Raw genomic sequence first — 24,726 nt, forward strand, 5'->3', positions numbered from 1 at the left:
AACAGATACACACAAATAAATAAATAAATAAATAAATAGATAAATATAAATATATATATATATATATATATATATATATTTTGGTTCAAATGCGGCCATGCTCTCCCGTGTGGCCGTGCGGTCACACACCACTCAATGTTACGAAATACACCACTCAATGTTAAGAAACACACCACAATGAAACACACCACAATGTTAAGAAACACACCACAGTGCATATTTGTGTGGTGTGTTTCTTAACATTGAGTGGTGTATTTCGTAACATTGAGTGGTGTGAACCGCACGGCCGCACGGGAAGGCACGGCCACACCTGAACATGACCCTATATATATATATATATATATATATATATATATATATATATATATATATATATATATATATATAATACGCAGATAGTTAATGTGCTAATTTGATCTCTTCTTTTTCAATTTATAGATGATTTATGTATGCTTTAGAGTCCTAAAAGGTCTCATTCATTAACGAAACCAAATAATGAATTCACATGGGAATTGTAAAGCACAAAAAAATCTGAAAGGGTGTGATTTTAATTTTTGAATTAAATGTAGAAATATGCAGATAGTTGATGTGCTGATTTTTTTTCTTTTTTGGATAACAAAGGAGGGGGAGACCCCAGGTTGAGCCAGCCTACAAATCGGTGATCACCACGCGACGCATGACTGGGATGCCCATTAAACCGTCGGCGATAATGTCCTCTAATCCCGGGGGAGGAAGGTCATATTCCTTCCAACGCATATCTTGTCGGGTGCCTATACGAGCAAGCCAGTCCGCATCATAATTCTGCTCACGCCAAATAGCTCGGAGTCTGAGTCTCGAGAAGCGGGTCTGCCACTGCTTAATATCCTCAATAATCGCTTGCATGGGCCCTCGGAGCATGTGTTGCCCTTCAACCCACCTAAGCACATCCCATGCATCAGTTTGAACCTCAACATCCCGGACACCTTTTCCCCAAGCCCACCGAAGACCTTCAACAATCGCCTTGGCTTCCAACACTGACACACACTAGTGGTTTTCTTTGGACGAGAAGCCTCCGTCCCACTTTCCGGTATGATCCCGAAGAATTCCTCCGACACTAGCAGCATTAATAGCACCTTTGTAGCTACCATCTACGTTAAGGGTCCAAGCGCACTCACCCGCTGCTTGCCACCTTATTCTACAATTAACGCCTGAGGTGGTGTACTTCCTTCCCCAGTTCTGCCTATTAAAGGCCCGAGTGATTTCATCGACTGCGTCAACAATCCATCCCGTTTTACGTCTGATGTCAGGGATATGACCTCCAAAAGCCTTGGCATTGCGCCATTTCCATAACCACCAACAGGTGGTGGCGAATGTAGTTGCCCAGTCCTCGGGAAGATTGCGGCTACGGTACTTGGAGATGTTACTATAAACCAAACATTTGGTATCCTCATTGCCTCCCGCCCCCATGCAATGGCCGACAGCTTGCCAAACTAGCGATGCTTCGTGGCATTGCCTAAAGATGTGGTCCGTCGATTCCTCAAGGCTTCCATAGTTCGGACAGGTCCCATCCTCGGTCAACCCTCTCCATTTACGCTCTGCATTTCCCAGAACCTTCCCATGACACATAGTCCACAAGAGGGTCTTGAATTTGCTTGGAATCTTTAATTTCCATATTTTCGCCCACACCTTATCCTGCGAAAGAGAATTAAATCCCTTAATTGTGTTATACCCAGATTTTACAGTATACGTACCTGTAGCATCATGCCTCCAGTACATGTCATCTCTTCTATCATCCCTAGCGTTGATCGACTGCAATTGCATCATCGAAATGATCTCTGGGGGAGAACGTCGAGAGCTTCTCTACTCCAACCATTGGTCATATCCCATATGTCAGCTACAGTTGCCTGCATTGAGTTGATATTACTCACATCAGGCACCAAGCTACGCAGAGGTTCATTTCCAACCCAAATGTCCTTCCAGAAGCTGGTGTCTCTACCTCTGTTAATTCTGTGGGAGATTACATTGTTAATCAAAGGCATAGCCCTTGTGATCCCGCGCCAAGCCGTAGATGACTTGCCCACATTTTAGAAGATATTCTTCCCAGATTTATGTGCTGCGTATTTAGAAATGAGGACTCTGGTCCAGAGCTTCTCTCCCTCGTTAAGCAGCCTCTACCCGATTTTTCACATAAATGCGAGGTTCATCTCTCTAGCAGATTTAATTCCGAGGCCGCCGCATTCTTTGGGTCTGGCAACATTATCCCAACTAATGAGGTGGCACATTCTCTTTGCCGCTGTACTACCCCATATGAATCTTCTGATCTTTCTGTCTATTTCTTCAAGAATACCTGTCGGCAGTAGCATGGTCTGCATCGCGTAATTGGGAATGGAACTCAACACGGATTGAGCAAGGACCCGTCTACCTGCCAGCGAGAGAAATTTAGTCTTCCACCCCTCTAACTTGGAGTTCATTCTATCCAAGATTGGTCCTAGCATACTGTTTGTAACCCTCCCGTGGATAGATGGCATCCCAAGGTACTTCCCTAAGTCTTGGGATTGGGGGATACCCGCTATGCTGGCAATAGCACCGGCTTCTTCCAAATTCACATTCCTAGAGAATAAAATTTGTGACTTGGTGAGGTTGATCCGTTGCCCCGATGCTTTACAAAACCTATCTAGACACCTTTTGATAGTCAAGACCTGTTCCTGCCAAGCCTCAGCAAACAAGACCAAATCGTCAGCGAAAAATAAGTGGGAGAGTACCGGTCCATACCTAGAAGTACAAATCCCTTCCCAGTGTCCGATCTGTACTTCCTCACGAATTAGATGGTTGACTCTCTCCATGCATAGCACAAATAAATATGGGGAAATAGAATCTCCTTGTCTAATACCCCTAGTCGGGTTGATCTAGTCTAGTTGTTTGCCATTCCAAATAATACCTAGTCTAGTTGTCGTGACACACTCCATGACCATCCGAGTCCAGTCCTCCCTCAAACCCATATCCTGTAGAGTAGTGTCTTGAATGAAATTCCAATCAATTCTGTCGTAAGCTTTTTCCAAGTCAATTTTCAGGACCATATATTTATTTCCACTCTGAGAGGTGCGCATGGTATGCAGGACTTATTGGTAGATCAATATATTATCTGTGATTTGCCTGTCGGGGATGAAACTGCTCTGTTCTGGACCAATTAGATCTTTGAGAATAGGCTTGATCCTGTTAGTAATAGTCTTTGCGATTACTTTGTAGATCACATTGCAAAGACTAATGGGTCTGAACTGGCTCATGTTATGTGGGTTTTGAACCTTAGGAATGAGCGAGACAAGCGTGCCATTCATGCACTTTTCTAACCGGCCATAGTTATAGAAATGCAAGTCTTGATTATAAACTGAGCTTCCTACCACTTCCCAGGATTTTTGATAAAAGCCTGCGTGAAATCCATCTAGGCCAGGGGATTTGAGAGGTGTCATCTCAAAAAGAGCCTTTTCACCTCAGTTAGTGTAATATTTTTGTACACCTCGTCCCATTTTTCCTTAGCAATAACCGGGTATCTACCTTTCAGGGCCATACTCGGGTCCACCCCATTGTCTTTGGCAAACAAGGATGTATAGTACGTGCTTGCCATTATTTCCATATCTTCGTCTTTGATCCAGAGTCCTTCCTCCGTAGTGAGTTGAATTTTTCGATTGCGAGCTTTCTTCATATTAACGCTAGCGTGATAAAATCCGGCGTTCAGATCCCCAGAGGTAATCCATTGCTCTCGGGATTGTTGGTACCAGATGCAACGTATCTTCTAGCTCTCTTCTCAGTTTCTTTTCAAGGCTAATCAAACCCGCATGATGCCCCTTGTCAAGGGCTTTTTGGATGCCTTCAAGTCTTCTGGTTAGTTTCTTTTTTCTTAGGTGGATGTTCCCAAATGTGGATCTGTTCCACTCTGTTAGGGGTGATGCCATGTGCTTGGAATTTTCCCATACAGTTCCACTCTTGTTCCAAGTTTTATCCACAGTCTCCAAAAATTTAGGATGAGTAGCCTAGGCCCCTTGGTACTTGAACCCAGTTTTTTTTCGCACTATTCTTATTTCCAACTGAGATGAGGATTGGGCAGTGGTCTAATTTAATTGTGGCGAGGTGGTACACTTCCGTCTTCCCATTTTTTTCAGGCCACTTTGTTTAACATAGCGCTCTGTCTAGTCTTGCGCCTTTGAAGGTGCTGCTGTCAGTCTCCCTTTTCCAGGTGAGCTGCTGACCCGAGAACCCCATGTATTTTAAAGCTTCATCAAAGATCCCTTCATTGAAGTTGGAGCACCTGTGAGAGTCAATAAATTGATCGGGGTTGCTCACTTCATCCCTGCTGGTTACCGAGTTGAAATCCCCAGCGACAAAGGGTATTCCAGAGTTTCTTAAACTACGGCTAAACACCAGCACGCACCATTTTCCATGTAGACTTCCATCATCATGAATTGCGGATTTGAGAGGAGGATGGTGATTTGTAGCGGGGCATTCCACAGTACCCATATACCCCCGCTAAAGCCAACAGCCTCTATTCTCGCCCAGTTGTCAAATCCCAGCTTTTGGCAAACTGCGTCTGCATTGTTACCAGCCATCTTGGTTTCCAGAAGGCAGAACATATCGGGGTTATGACATTTGATTAACCATTTGGCAGCTCTCAAAAACTCCCTCGAGGCTGCCCCTTGGCAGTTCCAAACAATAATTTGCATTAAACAAAAAAAAACAAAAAAGAAAGCAAGGGAACAAAAAGCCAAAGCAGCAGGAAAATCAGAAAAAGAAAAGACAAAACGCAAAAGCGAAGAAAGCGTAAGAGCCCACACAAGGAGAAAAAGGAGACACACAAACCAACGGACGAGGTTAGGTACCCCCGTCCGTCTCCGTATCTCCCTTTCCGTTGGACATCTGCCCTGGACTAGCATACATGAGCGCGGTCGCTGAGTTTGATCGTGCGGGGGAGGGGGGGTCATAATGGTGCTCTGGGTTTGTAATAATTTGGACATACGTGTCCACCTCCTCAATGTGATCCTTGCCGGAGATACGTTGGACATTGGTGACACCGTGTTTATTCCCTTGAACCAGTACATGTTCGGTACTAGCCGCTGCCCTTGTTTCTAATCATTTCCCTTCTTTCACCCCCACTGGTTCCCGCCTCGGATTGTGCACTCTGAACTTTATGTCTCCCATGCAGGTTATTCCCGGATATTTGTTTCTCATTGGCCTGTACGGCTGGCCGCTTTCCCTTGTTTCCTTTGTTACCATTGTTTCCTTTTGAATACCCACTGTTGACGTTTGTTCTGTTCTGGTTGGTCTCTTCTTGGTTCATCACTAATCTTTCTCCAGTTACATCATGCCCTTCTACAACCTCTTCATCCAACGCTTTGAACCGGGATCCCGATCCCATCATTTCCTCGTTTAGCTTATTTTTTGCTGGGGGTTTTCCAGTCTTGTTCACCCTTTGGTCCCTCTTATCGGTGGCTCTGTTTGGTCGTCTTCTCTCCCGAGAGACAATCATCCATGCTCCATAATTGTCCACAACCTCTGGGCGTATAAGATCCTTTGTATGCGAATAAGATTTTCTCTCCTGCATGGCCCCTATATTCCCATTAGGCGTTTCATCCCTCACAATAAGCTTCGAAGTTCCATCACCACTGGTGTCCGTATCACCAGGGACTGCCGTCTTTGTCTGGCCACAAGCGCTCTCATTGTACCCATACATTCCGCAGTGAAAGCAAATCATGTGCAGTTCTTCATACCAGATACATCTGACACGTCTGCGAAGTTTAAACTTAGACAAAAGAGGCTTGGTTATGTCAACATCAACACAAACCCTGGCGAACCTTGCCCGTGACACCAGGCTTGTAGCTGTGTCTATGGTTATTGGCATGCCGATCTTTCCTGCCACTTTCATTAGGAATTTGTAATCGTAGTACTCCACTAGCAAGCAGGGGAACCGAACCCACACAATAACTTTCTCTGTGGAGTCAGTGAATGGGTCGAAGTTTGGCATCCATTCCTTCACAATGAGATTGTGGTTGAGCACCATCCATGGTCCCCTGAACTTTGCAAATTCATAGTCATCAATTGCTAAGAACTTAACCAGGAAATAGTCGTTCTCAAGGGTGACCAATTCAATTCTGGCTTTCGGTCGCCACATGATGTTCAGCCACTTCTGCTGGTATGTGAAGCCAACTTTTTTGCCCAGAACTTTCACAATGAGGGTCTGCTTCCATAGTTCCCTCAGTTGAGCCTTTTCTTCTTTCGTCAGACGGATTACCGGGTAGTCTTTCTCTTCTTCATCTTCCCTGTTGGAGTCCTCATCATCAGATACCAATTCCAAATCCTTCTCCTTGGTCTCCTTTCTGCCTCTTTCCCCTGCGAGAATCTGGCTGAAGGAGAGAGCAATTTCCTCAACCTACCCAGGCGTTCTTTCTAGCCCTTCCATAGCGCCCTCACCGGTGAATCCACCCGGCTGGTCGCTCATTGTTTTGATTTTCTTTGTGTTACGTTCAAGTTGGTCTTGGTCTTCGGCCGTGCGATGGCCGTCAACCGTCTTGCGTTGGTTTTCCGAAGACGCGACTGTAGAGAGCATTTTCAAAAGTTTCTTTCTTGGGTGTACTTTCCTATTGATGTGCTGATTTGATCTCTTCTTTATCAATTTATAGATGATTTATGTATGCTTTAGAGTCCTAAAAGGTCTCATTCATTAACGAAACCAAATAATGAATTCAAATGGAATTGTAAACCACAAAGAAATCTGAAACGGTGTGATTTTAATTTTTGAATTAAATTAATTACAATACCTGATATGCACTTGGTTTTATATCACCGGCTGGATTCTCAATAAATAAATAAATAATTATATATATATATCACCGGCTCGAGTTCACCTGAGACTTCTATCTCACCTGAACTCCTTCATATATATATACATATATATATATATATATATGTATATATATATATACATATATATATATATATATGTATATATATATATGAAGGAGTTCAGGTGAGAAGTGAGATAGAATCTCAGCCGTAGATCAAAAAAAAAAAATCGCCACCTACGAACTTCAAGAATATGCATTAGAAGGCAAAAAAAGCCCACTGAAAGCACAAAGATGTGAAACAATTATTGAAAAAATTAAATTTAATATAGGATCATCATCACAAATCATAAACGATCATAAATAATAAACAAACAAACAGTATTCAACACAAATTAGTAATTAGTGATCAAGATTAATTAATCGTTTAAAAAAGTTCGTCATCTACAATTAAAAAAAAAGCTTTGGAAGGCACAACAATGTGCACTGTATGGCATAAAAGTGTGCACTATATGGCACACCAATGTGCTCTGGTAAACGGAACAATGTGCACTGGAAGAATGAACAATGTGCATTATATGGCATAAAATGTGCACTAGAAGAAGGGAAAATCTGCACTATATGGCATAACAATGTGCACTGGAAGAATGAACAATGTGCACTGTTTGGCATAACAATGTGCACTAGAAGAAGGGAAAATGTGCACTATATGGCATAAAAATGTGCGCTGGATGAAGGAAAAATGTGCGCTGGATGAAGGAAAAATGTGCACTGAAGGCAAAAAAAAAAAATATAACTTACACAAAATTATAATAGTGTCACCGCATTTTTTAATAAAAATCTCCAATTTGGACCATTGATCTGGACTCAATCTACGGATACAATTTCATCTTATTTCTCACCTAAGACAATTGTTTCATAGGATCCTTTATATATATATATATATATATATATATATATATATATATATATATATATATATATATATATTAAAGATCAAATGAGGACCTATAGTTAGGTGAGGACCATGTAAACTTATATGATCCTTTGATTTAAATAATTCAATGGTTGTGATTAATTATATGTGTTGAATCAAAAGGTTGATCACAATTGTTGGCAAAAAGAAATTCCAATTTGAGTCAGAAAAGGAGTACACCAAGATTAGAAATCAAATCACAAACAAACTAGGAATAACACCAATACTGTTTTGGTTCTGATTAGTTGGCTATTTAAAGGACCTCTCACCATTACACCAGATGGATTTCCTAGCTAATCTTGTGAGGTATAAAAGAGTTTGAGAGGATTCTAAATTCCCCTAGAAAGTAGTACATGTGTTTAGGTTACAATAGATTAGATAGGAGAAGATCAATCTATTGTGTAATTTCTAGTCCCAAAACTATGTACTTTGAATATTAAGCTTTTAGTGGATTTAGGCAAATTCTCAAATTGAGAAATGCCTCACAGACTAGGGTTTTTCCCAAACTGCGTTATCAGTCTCTTGTGTTACAACTGTTGTTTTAACATCTATGTGTGCTGCGCATCACGTTTTTCAATTGGNAATAGATTAGATAGGAGAAGATCAATCTATTGTGTAATTTCTAGTCCCAAAACTATGTACTTTGAATATTAAGCTTTTAGTGGATTTAGGCAAATTCTCAAATTGAGAAATGCCTCACAGACTAGGGTTTTTCCCAAACTGCGTTATCAGTCTCTTGTGTTACAACTGTTGTTTTAACATCTATGTGTGCTGCGCATCACGTTTTTCAATTGGTATCAGAGCCAAACTGCTTAAGTTATTAGCAGGATCCTAATGGAGTTCCCCAGAGAAGGACTATAAAAAAATAGGCCACCAGCCCTAAGTGGTACAAACTACTCTTATTGGAAAGCTAGAATGAAAATCTACATATTAGCCCAAGGAGAAAGAGTATGGAGGGCTGTTGAAAACGAATGGAAACATCCCCTTGATGACAATAACAAAGCAAAAGGTCGTGCTGATTGGAGCGAAGAAGAACTCAAAGAGTTCAACTATAACTCAAAAGCTATGAATGCCATCTACGGAGCCGTGAGTGAAGAAACATTTAAACTAATCGCTGCCACAAATGTAGCAAAAACAGCATGGGATATATTGTGTGATCATCATGAAGGAAACTCGACAGTCAAACAATCAAAACTACAAATGGTCCAAACTCAGTTTGAAAATTTGAAGATGGAGGAAGAAGAAGATATCACACAATTTAATGGAAGAATACTAGAAATTGCTGGGGAAGCCTATAACTTAGGAGAACCCATTCCTGAAAACAGGTTAGTAAAAAAGGTGTTGCGATCATTACCAGAAAGATTTATGATGAAAGTAACAGCTATTCAAGAAAGCAAAGATCTCAATACCTGCAAGTTAAGTGATCTAATGGGAAACCTTAAAACATATGAGCTTGAGACGCTGCAAAACAAAAAAACCTAATGTTAAAGGAATAGCCTTTCAATCAAAACAAGACACCAACTCAGATGAAGATACTGAAAAAATGGAAGAATCCATTGCTGTGTTGACAAAAAACTTCAACAAAATGGAAGAATCCATTGCTGTGTTGACAAAAAACTTCAACAGAGTTCTCAAGAAATTTAACAAATTCACAAAAAACTTCAACAGAGTTCTCAAGAAATTTAACAAATTCAGAAATAAGAACAACAGAGTTCTCAAGAAATTTAACAAATTCAGAAATAAGAACAAAAGTTTCTCAAATAATCAAGGGAGTCCATCATTTGCACAAAACCAATCCGTCAATCCCAAATAGGAAGGGAATCCAAACCTAGATGGAATATAGTGCTATGAATGCAAGGGATATGGACATATTCAGTCAGAATGACCAATTACCTAAGAAGGAAGAACAAAACATATGTAACAACCTTGAGTGATGACTCAGATAGTGAAGAAGAAAACAACACAAATTTTGTGGCATTTTTCACAAATCATGAAGATGATGATGAATCAAAGGAGGACATGCAAGATCTATTAAACTCCTATACACAGCTGCACGCCAAGTGGGAAGAAATCATCAAAGTAAACTTAAATCTCATGCAAGAAAATCACTTCCTTAAAAGTGAAAATGAAAAGGAAATACTTCTTCACAAAGAAACCCAAGAAAAGTTAATGAAATCACTAGAAGAGGGAGACAAGTTGCTACAGGAAATAAGAAGACTAACTGAAAGTGCAGTACAACCAGNGAGAAGTGTTACAACATCACTTTCAACACCGTAGAAGAATAAGATGTTACTACTGTCACAGATTGGGACACATCAAGGCACACTGCTACAAAAGACAAAATGGTCTCCATAACAGAATCTGGGCAAAGCAAGAACAAAAACCAGCCCAAAAAGTCTGGGTCAGAAAAAATCAAACACTAGTACAGCTTATACTTCAAAAATCAGCAAAGAAACAAGTGTTTGGTACTTTGACAGTGGGTGTTCAAGACACATGACCGGAAACCCAAACAATCTAGAGGACGTCCATTACAAAAATGAAGGACATGTAACCTTTGGAGATGGAGAAAGGGGGCAAATCATTGCTAGCGAAACACTAAATGCCCATGGTCTACCCAGATTGCCAAGAGTCTTCTTGGTACAAGGCTTAAAAGCAAACCTTATCAGTATAAGTCAGCTGTGTGAAGATGAACTAAGGGTAGAATTCTCAAAAGAAAATTGCAAAGTGTACAACCAAAGACATGAATGCGTCATGATGGGAAAGAGGTCCTCGGATAAATGCTACACATGGGATAGCCATTTAACCTGCAACCAAGTCACTATCAATCAAACACTTCTGTGGCATCAACGTATGGGGCATATAAATTTTCATGATATGAAAAAGGGACTAAAAAGGGGAGCATACCGAGGTATTCCAAAACTGGACATTGATGAAAATAGAAAATATGATGCATCTCTTGAAAACAAAATGACAAGGAGTAGCCACAAAAGAACACCAGGAGTTCACACTTCAAGAATTATGGAACTTCTCCATATGGACCTCTTTGGACCCACTCAAACAGAAAGCAAAGTTGTTAGAACACCTGTTCTAACAACAAAGAGGATCTCTAAAGATCCAGAAGGAAAGAAGGTGGAACAAATTCTGTATCGAAGCATGATAGGGGGTCTATTCTATTTAACAGCGAGCAGACCAGATTTAGGTTTTGGGGTAGGGATATGTGCCAGATATCAAGCCAATCCCATGGAAACGAATTCAATTCTGACTTTCAGACTCTTTTTGATGATCTACTAAAGATCTGTTGATGATGAAATCTTTTGCTGAATATTATGCTGATGATGAAGTTTTTTTTGCTAATATGCTGCAATGATAAGAACATATTTTTGTGCTGCCGATGTTCACATTCTTGTGCTGCTGATGTTATGAAGTCCAGAATACTATAGTACTCAAAATTTTTTGCTGTTCTGATAAGAACATATGTTTGTGCCATTAATGCTACTATGAAGTTCAGAATACTATGAACTATCATGTATACTACTAATGATGAAACTTCTCTAAACAACCAAATGATTCAAATCATTAACAAATGATGAACTCTGATGCTGATGAATCTACTCACTAATTGGTACTACTATAATCATCTCCTCTGTCTCTCAAAAACTACCATACTGACCTGAAGTCACAAAGACTCAAACAGAAGATTCAGGACCAAAAGAGGAAACACAGGAGAATCAACTAAGGGGGAGAAATCAAGGTTTTTGCCAAAACTTTGACAAAGGGGAAGAGTGTTGAATCAAAAGGTTGATCAAAATTATTGGCAAAAAGAAATTCCAATTTGAGTCAGAAAAAGAGTACACCAAGATTAGAAATCAAAGCACAGACAAACTAGGAATAACACCAATACTGTTTTGGTTCTGATTAGTTGACTATTAAAAGGACCTCTTGTGAGGTATGAGAGAATTTGAGAGGATTCTAAATTCCCCTAGAAAGTAGTACATGTGGTTAGGTTACAATAGATTAGATAGGAGAAGATCAATCTATCGTGTAATTTCTAGTCCCAAAACTATGTACTTTGAATATTAAGCTTTTAGTGGATTTAGGCAAATTCTCAAATTGAGAAGTGCCTCGCAGACTAGGGTTTTTCCCAAACTGCGTTATCAGTCTCTTGTGTTACAACTGTTGTTTTAACATCTCTGTGTGCTGCGCATCACGTTTTTCGATATGCAATAGATTTAATTTTTCGTGCTCAGTTTGTTGTGCATTCGTTCTCAGTTTGTTGTGCATTCGTTCTCAGTTTGTTGTTCATTCGTTCTCAGTTTGTTGTGCATTTGGTCTCAGTTTGTTGTGCATTTGGTCTCAGTTTGTTGTTCATTCGTTCTCAGTTTGTTGTGCATTCGGTCTCAGTTTGTTGTTCATTCATAGTGTGAATGTTGTGCATCTCACCCACTTTGTTGTGCAGTTGCATTCATAGCCGTTAGATTTGTCCAAATGGATGATATGGATTAATCCACAGGGTTATCACCTAATGGTAGGTCCTCACCTTATCCGGAACCTCTCTCTCTCTCTCTCTCTCTCTCTCTCTCTCTCTATATATATATATATATATATATATATATATATATATATATTTATTTATTTATTTATATATATATATATTTGAGGACATTATAATAAATTGAATCATATAACCTAAAATATAACAATTAGCTAAATAAAGAAATATTATATTCCCCAATTCAAATCAAACGCATTTATAAGGTAATCTTACATTCTCAAAATCCCACATTACCTTCTTGAAAATAATCCTATACTACCTGAAAGTAATTTAAAATTTCGTGAACCAAACGTAGCTAATATTTGGGGTAATCTCGTTACCGAGTTGGCCTTAGGTAATTTGACATTACTTTCCCATATTTCAAAATTGCCTTCTATATTAAAGCCTACTCTTATTACCAAAAAAATAAATAAATTAAATCCTACTCCCTTCATTGGGTCAGTAGCCGATGGTATACCTCTTCCTTCTCCAACAACTCCTCATCTTTCTTCACTGATTAATCGCCTGAAGATTCAAAGGTGTGTTGTTCTTTCCTTCTAATCTAAAGCTAAATTTGTTGTTTTTCAGTTTTTTGTGTTAAAATTTTTAGGCAAAAGGGTCAAATAGACCCATGTACTAACACTGATTGTTCATCCAACACCATGAACTAAAATATGGTTCATCTAAGTCATTATACTCCTAATTATTTTTCATCTAGCATTTTTAGCCCATTTCTAACAAGTAACCCATCTAATTTGTTGACATGGAAAAATAAAATAATAAAAAATGATGACATGTTATTTATATGAATGTTTTAGATGATTTTACCCTATTTCATTAATGAAGAAAATGATTTCTTGCAATGAAATAGGGTAGAAATCAAAGTTGTTATATAATGTTTTAATTACAGTGTACTGCACGACTGTGTATGTATAGTGGGATATTCAAAGTTGTTTGGCAATAAAATTACATGAAAATCGATATATTAAAATTAAATATAATAACTTAAGATATTATATTGGGTAAATTTTATTATTTTTTGAAAAATAATTTAATTTTTATATATCAATTTTCATGGAATCTCATTGTCGAACGACACTGAATACCCCGCTATACATATACAGTACACTCCGCTATACATACACAGTACACTGTAGTTGAAACTTTATATAGCAACTTTGATCTCTGCCCTATTTCTTTCCAAGAAATCATCCAAAAATACAATATCTTAAGTTATTCAATTATCCAAAAATCCAAAAATATTAATTTATTTTTAAAATAAAATAAAATTTACCCAATACAATATATCTTAAGTTATTATAAAAATAATTTAATTTTCATATATCGATTTCCATGAAATTTCATTGCCGAACGATAGGGAATACCCCGCTATACATACACTCATGTAGTTAAAACTTTATATAACAATTTTGATTTCTACCCTATTTCATTGCAAGAAATTATTTTTTTCATTAATGAAATATGGTAGAAATCGTCCAAAACATCCATATAAATAACATGTCATCATATTTTCTAATTTTATTTTTCCATGTCATCAAATTAGATGGGTTACTTGTTAGAAATAGGCTAAAAATGCTAGATGAAAAATAATTAGGAGTATAATGACCTAGATGGACCATATTTTAGTTCATGGTGCTAGATGAACAATCAATGATATTACATGGGCCTATTTACCCTTTTGCCAAATTTTTATTATTCTTTCGATTTCTGTTGATTTCTTCTTTCGGATTCTTCATGGTATCTTGCTATGGTAATTTCATATCTTCGTCCATCTTTTTGCATTCTTGCTTTGTCATATGTTGAATTCTTGAGGTGTTTGAAAACTTTCTTGATGTACCTGCAAACCCTAGAATTGTTCAAAATGAAGTTTTGATCTAACCCAAATGAATACTTGCAAAATGGAGAATCAAAAACGATAAACTACTATCTAATTTCTATTATCAACCATCATTTTTTCTATTTCCGTTTTTCCAAAAATACGCTTCCCAATTTCCGAATCCACTTTACCATTCTTAGCGCTGGTACCGTTTCTACAATCAACCTTTCAGCTCAGACACTCCGATCCAATGGCAACCATCAAGGACAATCTTGGCCAAAGCAGACCCATCTCTCATTTCCGTGAGCAACTAAACCTGACCTCAACTCTTGGTGTTGTAATGGAGGCGCGTTCCTTCTCTACTGGCCAGACTGTGGATATTATGATTGCTGGTAATAGCCGTGAGGCTAATCCGGTTGCAAACACTGCAGTATATGAGTGCAATGCGCAAGAAGACAATAAATACCAGGCTTGTGCATTTTACTGCTCTGCATTAGTGGCGCTGTTCCCTACCCTACTCCCTGTGGTCACGGATACCTTTCGCAGCCTGGGCAGGACTGTGACTACTCTGTCCGTCAATGAGCTCGCAGAGAATGGTATTGATCTGATGGAGGAAGTAGACTCTCAGCTTCTCTTAGTCTACATGGGACAGCTGATTTTGATCTTGTACAAGAATATTTCTCCGAGGAGCTATAATAGGACTCGTGATCTCAAAGCCCATGCCGCATACGATGGTCCAGTTTGTGGCTCAACGTTGAGAGAGCATCACAGATCAAGACCCTCATTGGCAGGGATGAGAATTTGAGGAAATATGTGCTATATGCAATACTGAATCATAGAAATACGGATGGGCCCATTGGACAAGTCTGTTTATATCTATCTGGGATTATAGCATGGACAGACATGGCCTATTTCACATTCATCTCTGACACCCTACTGTTGCCCAACTCTCCTGTTCTGTTAGATCCCCTTGTTGCTCATGAGGTTCTGAACTTGTACGAGGCATACAATGAAATTTCCAAATCAGGTTACCCCCAATACTTCGGGATACTCCATCCGAGGGTTGCTGCTCTGCTACTTGAGAAGAACCGGTTTCCTGTGCTTATATCTGTAGCTCAGCGTATCAGAGGGGAGAGACAGAACAATGCACACCTGCTATAAGTGTCAATGATGGTATGGTTACCGCACTTGTGCGTATCCATGAGGACGCGATGGTCAGAAAGAGGATGACAAACCAGTTACCCAGATCTAATTGAATATCTTACAGACATTGGAGCAGCTGATGATCCTGAGGATAGAGTCCATGAACCTGCCGAGCAGAATAATTTGGCAAATCTGCAGGCAGATGCCTGATTTACCTATGGTGCTAGGAGCCTTTTTGAGTGTGCCTTTATTTGATTCTCTCTCTACATGGAACAGGAGGTAGTGGATTAGAAGTCAAATGGCAAATAAAGGCACATTAATCTTATGTTTTGCTAGTCATATTACTATTTTTTATCATCTTTAAGTAATTCTCCATTTTGCACCACATGGGAGATGGCAAATTCTAGTCATTAAAGGCACACATCTATATATAAAGGAGATGCACTATGCTATATTATCAGGATGTCTTTTCACCTTCACATCTGATATCTCCAGTCGTGCGTTGAGGTCAGATGAATGGAGAAAAGCAGTATCTCAATATATGTGATGCAGACTATCATATATTTATCTATACGGTTGAGCATAAATAATATATAAAATATAAATATGCAATCTAACTATCATCTTAGACTTTTTGTTGAGATGGAGCACATGCTTTTAATTAGGGAATACTATCAGGAATGGTACTAGAAAACAAAACTTGCAAAATGAAATAAGATTGGATAAATCGGTTTGTAAAAACAAAAAACATAACCTTTCCCCTTTTTGCTTGTAAGGGTTCAACAAAATTAAAGTAAAAAAAAAAAAAAAAAAAGTAGTACGTGATATCTACTATTTTGTACAATAATTTACCCCTTATTTTAGTTGTTTTAATGCTTATTTTCCTTATTCTAATGAAATTGAGAATTGTTTGTGTGTTATATTATCCCAAGAGTTGAATTATCCACAAGGAGCAGCAAAGGAAGAATTTTGGAGCAGTTTGGACAAGTTTTGGAAGAAAATGAAATTATTAAGAAGAATAGGAAACAAGAATACAAATTGGAAAAGAATTGGAAGTTGCTTAGTGGGCCAAGGCCCATCTATCTCCTATATATTCTACATATTCTCTACAATTAAAGGAGGTCCCCTTATAGAGTTCTGAACCCTAGCTTTTAGTTTATATTTCCCTAGCATATATAGTTTAGATTAGTTTTACATTAGATTATTTACTTTCAAGATTGGAATCAAAGATTGAAGATTGGATTTGTTCTTTGTCAGTTAAGTTCTCTTATTCCTTTATTACTTTCTTGCAATGTTTATGGTTATTAATTATTGCTTTGTTTTGTTTACTCCCATCATGCGGGAGTAGTTCGTTTATGGGTTTGGATTAGGGGTCCATTGTTAATCTTGATGTTCGATTTATGTTTAATTGCATAAAGGGATTGAATCTTTTACCTAGGGTTTATGTTGATTTGGGTTTTCTTTGCACTAGTTATTGGTTTGTGGCCACAATTAATTGCTAGTCTAGGAGAGGGATTCATTACAACGTCAGTTGGATGGAGACCTCGAGCCTTACCAATTTCAACCTAATTTTCCTGCTATGAAAGTAGAGATAATTTTGGGGGCTTACAATGCTTAGGTGCTTAAGGTTATGATTGATGCATCACGACAGTGGGGCAATCTTAGCCTAATTCTCTTATTGATTACGAAAGTAGCTGAGTAGAATTCTTTTGTGCATTGCCCATATATCCCTTGGTTAATTATTCTTTCCTTAATTCTGAGTTTGTTAGAACATCAAGGTTACAATCCCCTGATCTGGCCCATACTTTTATCATACACTTTACACATTAATTAATTGCTTTCTTCTACACCATTCAGTCTTTGTTACTTGGATTCTATAAATTCATAGACTCTAGTGCCTAGTAATTCACACAGTTTCGTGCTATAACACCAATCCTCAGCGGAACGACATTACACCCTTTTCACTCATCATTTGTGCTCATCAGTACGTTTGCAGAAAAATTAGTAGAAAAAATTATTCCAGTAAATCTCTTTGTAGAAAAAAAAACAGTTAATTAGCACAATACCTTAGATTTCCTTAGAAGTATTGCATCCATCTACATAGCTTCATATTTAGCCTCCATTTGACTCCAATGCCCACCAAAATGCATGAAAATGCTTATCTTTGCTTCTAATGCTTTCCAACTCATACTACTTTCAAAATAACACAAATAAGCACTAATTCTCATGAAATTTGGAATGATCTATAAACAAAATAACTTAGTGAAAGGGAAAAATATAGACAAATAAGCACTTATCAACTCTCCACAAACCTTTGCTTGTCCTCAAGCAAAAACAAGAAATAAATCATCATTATATCAATGAAATTGATCATACTCCCACCTTAAACAACCTATCAAACCACAATCCAACTTGCTAAAACCAAGGTTGCAAAAATCGCGCCTAGGCGCTAGGTGGCACTCGGCCGCGTCGAGGAAGGCCGGAATCGGCCTCCTCCGCGGCCGGCCGTATAACCCAAAAATAAAATTGCTAACTACAACGGAGATAATCGCTAAGCCGTATAATCCAAAAAAAAAAACAAATCGCAAATGAAAAGGAACCCAGATATTCGCAAATCAGATTCATATGCTGCTCGCCGTCAGATTCAGATGTTGCTCGCAAATCGCTCATCGCAAATCGCAAATCAGATTCAGATTCAAATGAGAAGAAACAAACCCATCATCGTCGCTCGCCGAAGGAATCGTTCCTCCCATCACCTACCACCAAGAATGGAGCCTAGATGTTGCTCGTCATCACCTACCACCAAGAACGGAGTCATGGAGCCCAGAAATTTTCGCCGTCGCCTACCCCTCCGTTCGACCTTGAACCTCTGCCTCTTTCTTCGACCAGCAGCAGCGGGGACGAGACAAAGCTCCGGCGAGGTTCCTCTCCTCTCCCCTCCATTCGACGAGCGTTGATTTGGACTTCAGACTTCAGATCTGGTTCAGCGAGCGTCTCCTTTCTCCTCTATAGTTTCTCGCGTTGGTACAGAGAACAGAGCTCTTCATCATATTTGGCCTTGACTAGTTGACTGGCTTTAGTGACTTAACTCCCTTCACCTTGAACCCTTAATCCCCCTTGTAATCTATGTAATAAAATCGAGCGCCTAGCGATTTTTTCAACCTTGGCTACAACACAACTTGTTTCAAGAATCACCTTAGCTTGACACACAAGTTCCATTCTCAAGCCAATAACCAAGCACCAAAACCATTAAAGTGCGTGAGAATCTAGTGTGCACAAATGCTAGGTTGAGATTATGCAAAACTTGGCTTTTAATGAGATCCCATAGGCTTGCCTTTCTTACTCCCACTAGCTCAACTCTAAGAATGCATGCCAAGATCAAATAGGTATTTATTAGGTTTGTAATGAGGCTAAGGGTGAATGACTAACAAAAACGGGGTATGGAAAATAAACAACAGACAGAATTTCACACTTATTTACAATTTGGGTTAGAAGAGATATGACAACTATGAATAAATGAGTAATTTTACAATTTAGAACAAGCAACACTCTAACGTAGTTGGGGTTGAGCATATCTTTCAAAACAAACTTCAAACATTTATTCGTCTTTCTTTTCTTTTCATTTTTCTCTTTATTTTTCTTTATCAACATTTTTTTCTCAATTTTTCTCAACATCATCTTTTTCATTTTCTTGCTGATGGATGTAGTTTTCGCGGTGGATGGAAAGAAGTAAGTGTTAAAACGGGAAGAAGTTCCCGAGTATCGCTCTCAAGGAAGGCAAGGAGGGAATCGGTAAGCAAGGGATTAATCACAAGAGCACCTAGTGTTTGAAAGCTAATCCTAATGTAGAAGGTGTGTGTATCATGCTAAGGTAAAGAAACAAAGGTAAAGGAATGAGAAACAATCAATTGGAAAGAGGATTCGGACTAACCTAGCAAGCACGTACTCTCTTGATTTCCTATAGTACTACGGTGTGAAATCACTCATCGGACTCACATGAGACAAGGTCACAAGCACCATTGCCACTCTCATGGTCAATGGACTCTCTCCTAAACCGTAATGTCATTCTCATGATCACTAGGCTAAAAGAGGCATTTTGTCAAACACTTTGTGTGCCTCTTGTCTTCCACTCTCCCTTTTCTCAAAGGTGAGAGAGAAATGTGATTGGTGAGGTCTTAAACACTCCATATTCTCATAGGTGAGTGCCTTTTTTAACCTAATCCTCTAGTGCAACCGGCCTAGTTGGCATAAAGTCCAAACATACATCCCAAATCACAATCAAACATCCAATAAGCATCAATCAGCCCTAGATTTAAGACATTAGAGCTCAAGAGACAACATGCAAGATCAATTGATCCAAATCCACAAAGGAATTAGCTACGCATATCTAGAATAGAAATCATAGATGCAATTGAGCAAATCTAAGCAACTAGAATCAAAATCGAATCACAAATCAAATCAACTCAATCAATCAAATCAAAACTAAGAATGGAATTATAAGACTAGGAATTGAAATGTTACTGGAATTGGAGTAGAAATCTTGAATCAATCTTGAGCAATACAATGTTTGAAATGGAAGATCTCCTCTAAATCTAGCTACATGACTTGGAATTTGATTGGAATTGAGGTTTGAAAGTGTAGGGATTTGAGACCTAAATCTAGAGAGAGAATTTTCTAAACTGAACTAAGATGGAAGTGTGTTGGGATCTCAGTCTAAGTGTCCTGAAAATTGGCTTATTTCCCCTTTTAAACATTGCAAAACCGCCAAAGTTCCGCGATGGACACCAGGGTGGATGCGCGTCCATGGGCGCGTCCACGGTGTTAATTGCGTCTAGACTTCAACTTCAGAGAGGGTTTTGATGGACGCTACCTTAGGCACGCGTCCATGGGCGCGTCCAAGGTGGTCTGTTGTTCTTCTGCACCAACTTCATAGAGCAAAAATGTGGACGCCACCTTGGACGCGCGTCCATGGGCGCGTCCAAGCCCTATTTCGCCTTCCAACTTCGGCTTGTGAATCCTTCTCCGAAATCAATGCCGTTTTCCACCTTTTTGCACATCTTTTTACCTACAAAACAATAAAAGCCACGAATTGTACACAAGATGATCTAAGAACGACCTTATAACGGTGGCATCTTTTGCACTTATCACTTGCCTTTTCAAATCAATACACAACTTAATCTCAAGACCCCACACTTAGAAAAAATTATCAAGAGGATTACTAACAAAACAAGCTCCAATAAAGATCTCTTCCATGAAAAAGAACACATGTTATATTCTCTCAAGGGTGAAGGGAAACATTTTGGCTAAGGTTAAAGGTTAAATGACATGGGTTAACATAAGAAAAACAAACACAATGAAGGATTTAAGTGCTTAGCACTTATTGAACAAACACAAGGCTCAACGGGGACAACTAGGGGTAAACGTATGTGTAAAAGGTAGGCTTAAAGGTTTGGGCTAAACAAAAATGGCCTAAATCATTTCAAAACATGCAAATCTTAGACTTCACTTGGAGAGTAATGATGCAAGTTCTAGCCAAACAACCATTACCGGAATCTCACATAAGCCTTCACTAGCAATGCACAACACACTAGATCAAGAATTGATTCAATTATTAAGTGGTTAACAATGATATTAACAAGAGAATAGATCAATCATGTAAACCCTTGGCTCATCAATCACAAGTCGAATTGCAACAAGTTTCACCAAAACAAATCACAAACCAACAAAGAGGGAGCGGTCACAATTCCAAGCAAGGAAAGGTAATTTATCAAACATTATGCACAATGAGTCATCCAAGCAAAGTTTCAAAAATTATCCAATTTTTGTCCTCCCCCACACTTAGAAATTACATCGTTCTCGATGTGAAAGAAAATAAAGCACAAAGGGGTAAGGGTAGCACAATAAGCACAAGGAGCACAATCTCTACTATCTACACCAAGTAAAGCACTATACACAATTAAAGAACGTAGAGAAGGTAGATGAGAATCTCCTAATGAATCTTCTTTTGCCAAAGAATCATCATGAAGCCTTCTTGGAATTGAGCATACCCATTAGTGTCATTCCTAGAGTCAAGAGAATATATACATGAAAACACAAGTGAAAGCATGATATATCAAAAATAAAAGTATAAAGAAAAATAAAGAAGAAAATACAATGTAATAAAATGAAGGATAACATGAGGTGCCTCCCATGAAGCGCTAAGTTTAACGTTGCTAGCTCGACTCAACCTCCTCAAAGAACTATCCATGCAAGATTGGATGAAGATGAGTTCCTTTTCTCCATCCACTTTCTCTTCAATAAATGTCCTTAAATGCCGGACATTAAGGTGCAAATAAAATCTTGCGACACTAGGAAATCCGAGAGCTCCGTCAACGAGATCAGAGCTCCCCTCATCAGCGGCGCCACCAGTGGCATGTACTCAGGCCTCAACCCACGAAAAACATACAAATTCTGATCATTAGCCAAGACTGGGTGTCTTGCAAGCGCCAAGTCTTCCACCAATACGCGAGCGCGACCAATATAGTTGGAGACTGACAAGTCCGCTATGGAAAAACGGAGTCAACTCCGTCCTAAAAAACAAATAGTTATGATTGGTCAATTTGATGGACACGAAGTGGTGGGCGGAGAATAGGGAATTGCTAGTAAGCGCAGGGGAAGGAACAAGGTCGGAAACAGTCCGTTCAGATGAGGATTGTTACCCTAACTTGCCATGGAAAAAGAATCCTAGAGATTACTGATATTAGATGAGGATTAGATGATTTCATAATAGTAACATAACAGTACTGTATAAGAGATATAATATATAACACTAAACTAGAGTCCTACACTCCTACTAGAATACAAATAATAGACTCCTAACAAAGAACATATCTTTTCTCTCTATTGGTGATGGTCTCGAGTAAGGCAAACGTCTAAGAGGGAGGAGGGTGAAGGAGAATGGTGTATGGTTAATTGACTTTTATACAAAAGGATTTAAGACATTGAAGGGCGGTGAAAGGCTTTAACTAGCAGCATTAAAATATACAAAAGGATTTAAGACATTTAAGTTATTTTTATTGATATATGACCAAAAATATCATGTCACAGTAATATTAGGACTAAAAGTGAATGTTCTCATAAAAAATGACTAAAAGTGGACTGTCACCTATAAATCTAGAACAAAAAATAGAATTAAATTTAATAATAATATTTATATAAAAAAAACATCAAAATTAAAAAAAAAAAAAACAAGAAGAAAGAAGGAAGCAGCAAATTGCTGCTTCCTTTTATTTTCCCCACTTTTCCCATCGTCCCACATCGGTGAGAAAAGTGGGAACAGAGCCTTGAGGCTCCTATTTAAGGAGGCTCAAGGCTCTATTATTTCCTAATCCCATTGAGTGTTCGGCATTCAACTCCATAGTTTTTTTTACTAATTTTATTAATTTATTAATTTATTAATTAATTAGGGGTGTTTTGAAAAAAATAATTTTTCCCAAAACGCCATATGCAAATGCTGCTAAATGTAGTATTTGTAAAAATTTACCAAATAATTAATTTGGCATTTTAACAACACTAGTTTCAACAACACTCAATAGATAACAATTTTTAATCGTTGTCTTTTCAAGAATAGACAACGGTTAAAAACCGTTGTCATTGTGCAGGATTTACAACAATACCGATTTCAACAACACTCAATAGACAACGGTTAAACCGTTGTCTTTTCTTGAAAAGACAACGGTTAAAACCCGTTGTCTTTGCACGGGACTTACAACAACACCGGCTTCAACAACACTCAATAGACAACGATTTTTAATCGTTGTCTATGAGTTAAAATTTCTGTTGTTAAAATCGTTGTCTATGAACATTTTTCTTGTAGTGATAGTTTGTAGCATATTTGAAAATGAGTGCGAGTGAATTTAAACTCAATAAAAATTAAAGAGTAAGGGATGGAGAAATTGAGTCAATGTTTTATAGTGATTTGAGAATTTCCTACTCCACTCTTTTCCTTAACCATTTCACTACAATTAACCCAATACAAGTGAAAAGTAAGCTCTTTACACTAATTGTAAACTAAAGCAATTAGGTTAATTACTTGCTAAGCTCTTTTATTAGGCAATCCTTTGAATGACTTTGGACATTGAAATGCACGCTTTTCACTACATGGCTTCTTTGTCGAGAGTCGTCCACCAAATCGCTTTGAAAAAATATCGTCAAATCCTTAGAACAAAAAACTTTAGTCTTAAAGACTAATAGAATCTTAGATGATTCTTTTAAGCATTTGGGCATTAGAGAATGGTTTATGTACTCTACTGAATTTTCTTTGAGTTCATTCGTTCATAGTTCTTCACTATCAACATCTTTTACTTTGAAGGTTATCTGTATATACGGCTAAAGAGCGGGGAACATTTGAACATTAGAAATATTTTTGTTGGCATCTTTTGAGATAATAGATGTCCAAAAACTTGTATTAATTGCAAATTTGTGCAATGCAGCATATATTGGAAATTTATAGATAAAATAATCGTCTGAAACTATGTGTATGCTAAATGATTGATAATAATCTTAAAGTAATTTTATCACAATTGAGCTTGCAAAGTGTTAAATTATGAGTTTTAGTGCTTGAACATGTGATGGAATTGCAGAAATTTATTATAGCTTTTAGTGTACAAAATATATGTATGTATATATTTTAATCGTACATAACTCATTCCAAGTCAATTGTGGACAAAATTTTTAAGCCCGAAATTTGGACAATTAATCCATCCAAATTGGACAGATTATAGCAGTCAATTTTGGACCGTTATTTAAGGTATCATAATTGGACAATTTTGGGATAACTAGTCACTGGCAAATGATGCTATGGACCCGGGTTCTTGCAAGGTAGATCTGGGTCTATATTCACAAATTTAGAACTCTATGTTCACAAATTTAGAGTTCTATGTTTACAAATTTAGAGCTCTATATTTACAATTTTAGATCGCAATACACAAAATTACTTTACTCAATATTCATAATTTTTGAACTCTATATATTCACAATTTTGTTATATAGATTCAAAAATTGTGTTATATTGTTGAACATAGAGTTATAAAATTGTGAACATAGAGTTATAAAATTGTAAACATGGAGTTATGAAATTGTGAACGAAGAGCTATGAAATTGTGAACATGAAGTTATGAAATTGTGAACATGAAGTTATGAAACTGGGAACATGGAGTTATGAAATTGTGAACATGTAGCTATGAAATTATGAACATGGAGTTATGAAATTGTGAACATGGATCCGGGTCTACCTTGCAAGGTGGACCCGGGTCCATGGCATAATAACTGCTAATCACTCCTTAATGGCTTGAAATTAATTGCTTCGTTAATGCTTAATGATAATTCTTATCCTCTTGCATGTATTCACTCTTGTAATGTAACCAAATTAATTTTAGAGTCATTTTCATTT

The 24,726-nt window shown here is 38.0% G+C and overlaps 1 protein-coding gene across 1 annotated transcript; it reads right to left on the reverse strand.

Annotated features, from left to right (window-relative positions):
* Positions 1 to 5,077: 5,077 nt before the first annotated feature.
* Positions 5,078 to 6,466, reverse strand: LOC116010917. The gene is made up of 2 exons (XM_031250411.1): positions 6,402 to 6,466; positions 5,078 to 6,371 (listed from the first exon to the last, which is right to left on the reverse strand). Exons 1-2 carry the CDS (start codon positions 6,464 to 6,466, stop codon positions 5,078 to 5,080), a joined length of 1,359 nt encoding a protein of 452 aa, XP_031106271.1.
* Positions 6,467 to 24,726: the final 18,260 nt, after the last annotated feature.

Source organism: Ipomoea triloba, chromosome 2 (genome assembly GCF_003576645.1).
Source record: "Ipomoea triloba cultivar NCNSP0323 chromosome 2, ASM357664v1".
In the NCBI taxonomy this organism is placed as follows: Eukaryota; Viridiplantae; Streptophyta; class Magnoliopsida; order Solanales; family Convolvulaceae; genus Ipomoea; species Ipomoea triloba.

Excerpts from the sequence above, each read along its gene's own strand:
- LOC116010917 (XM_031250411.1), bottom strand. The coding sequence starts at position 6,466 with ATGAGCGACCAGCCGGGTGGATTCACCGGTGAGGGCGCTATGGAAGGG. Across the intron at positions 6,372-6,401 it reads GGGCTAGAAAGAACGCCTGG|CCAGATTCTCGCAGGGGAAA; the intron begins GTAGGTTGAGGA and ends TCTCTCCTTCAG.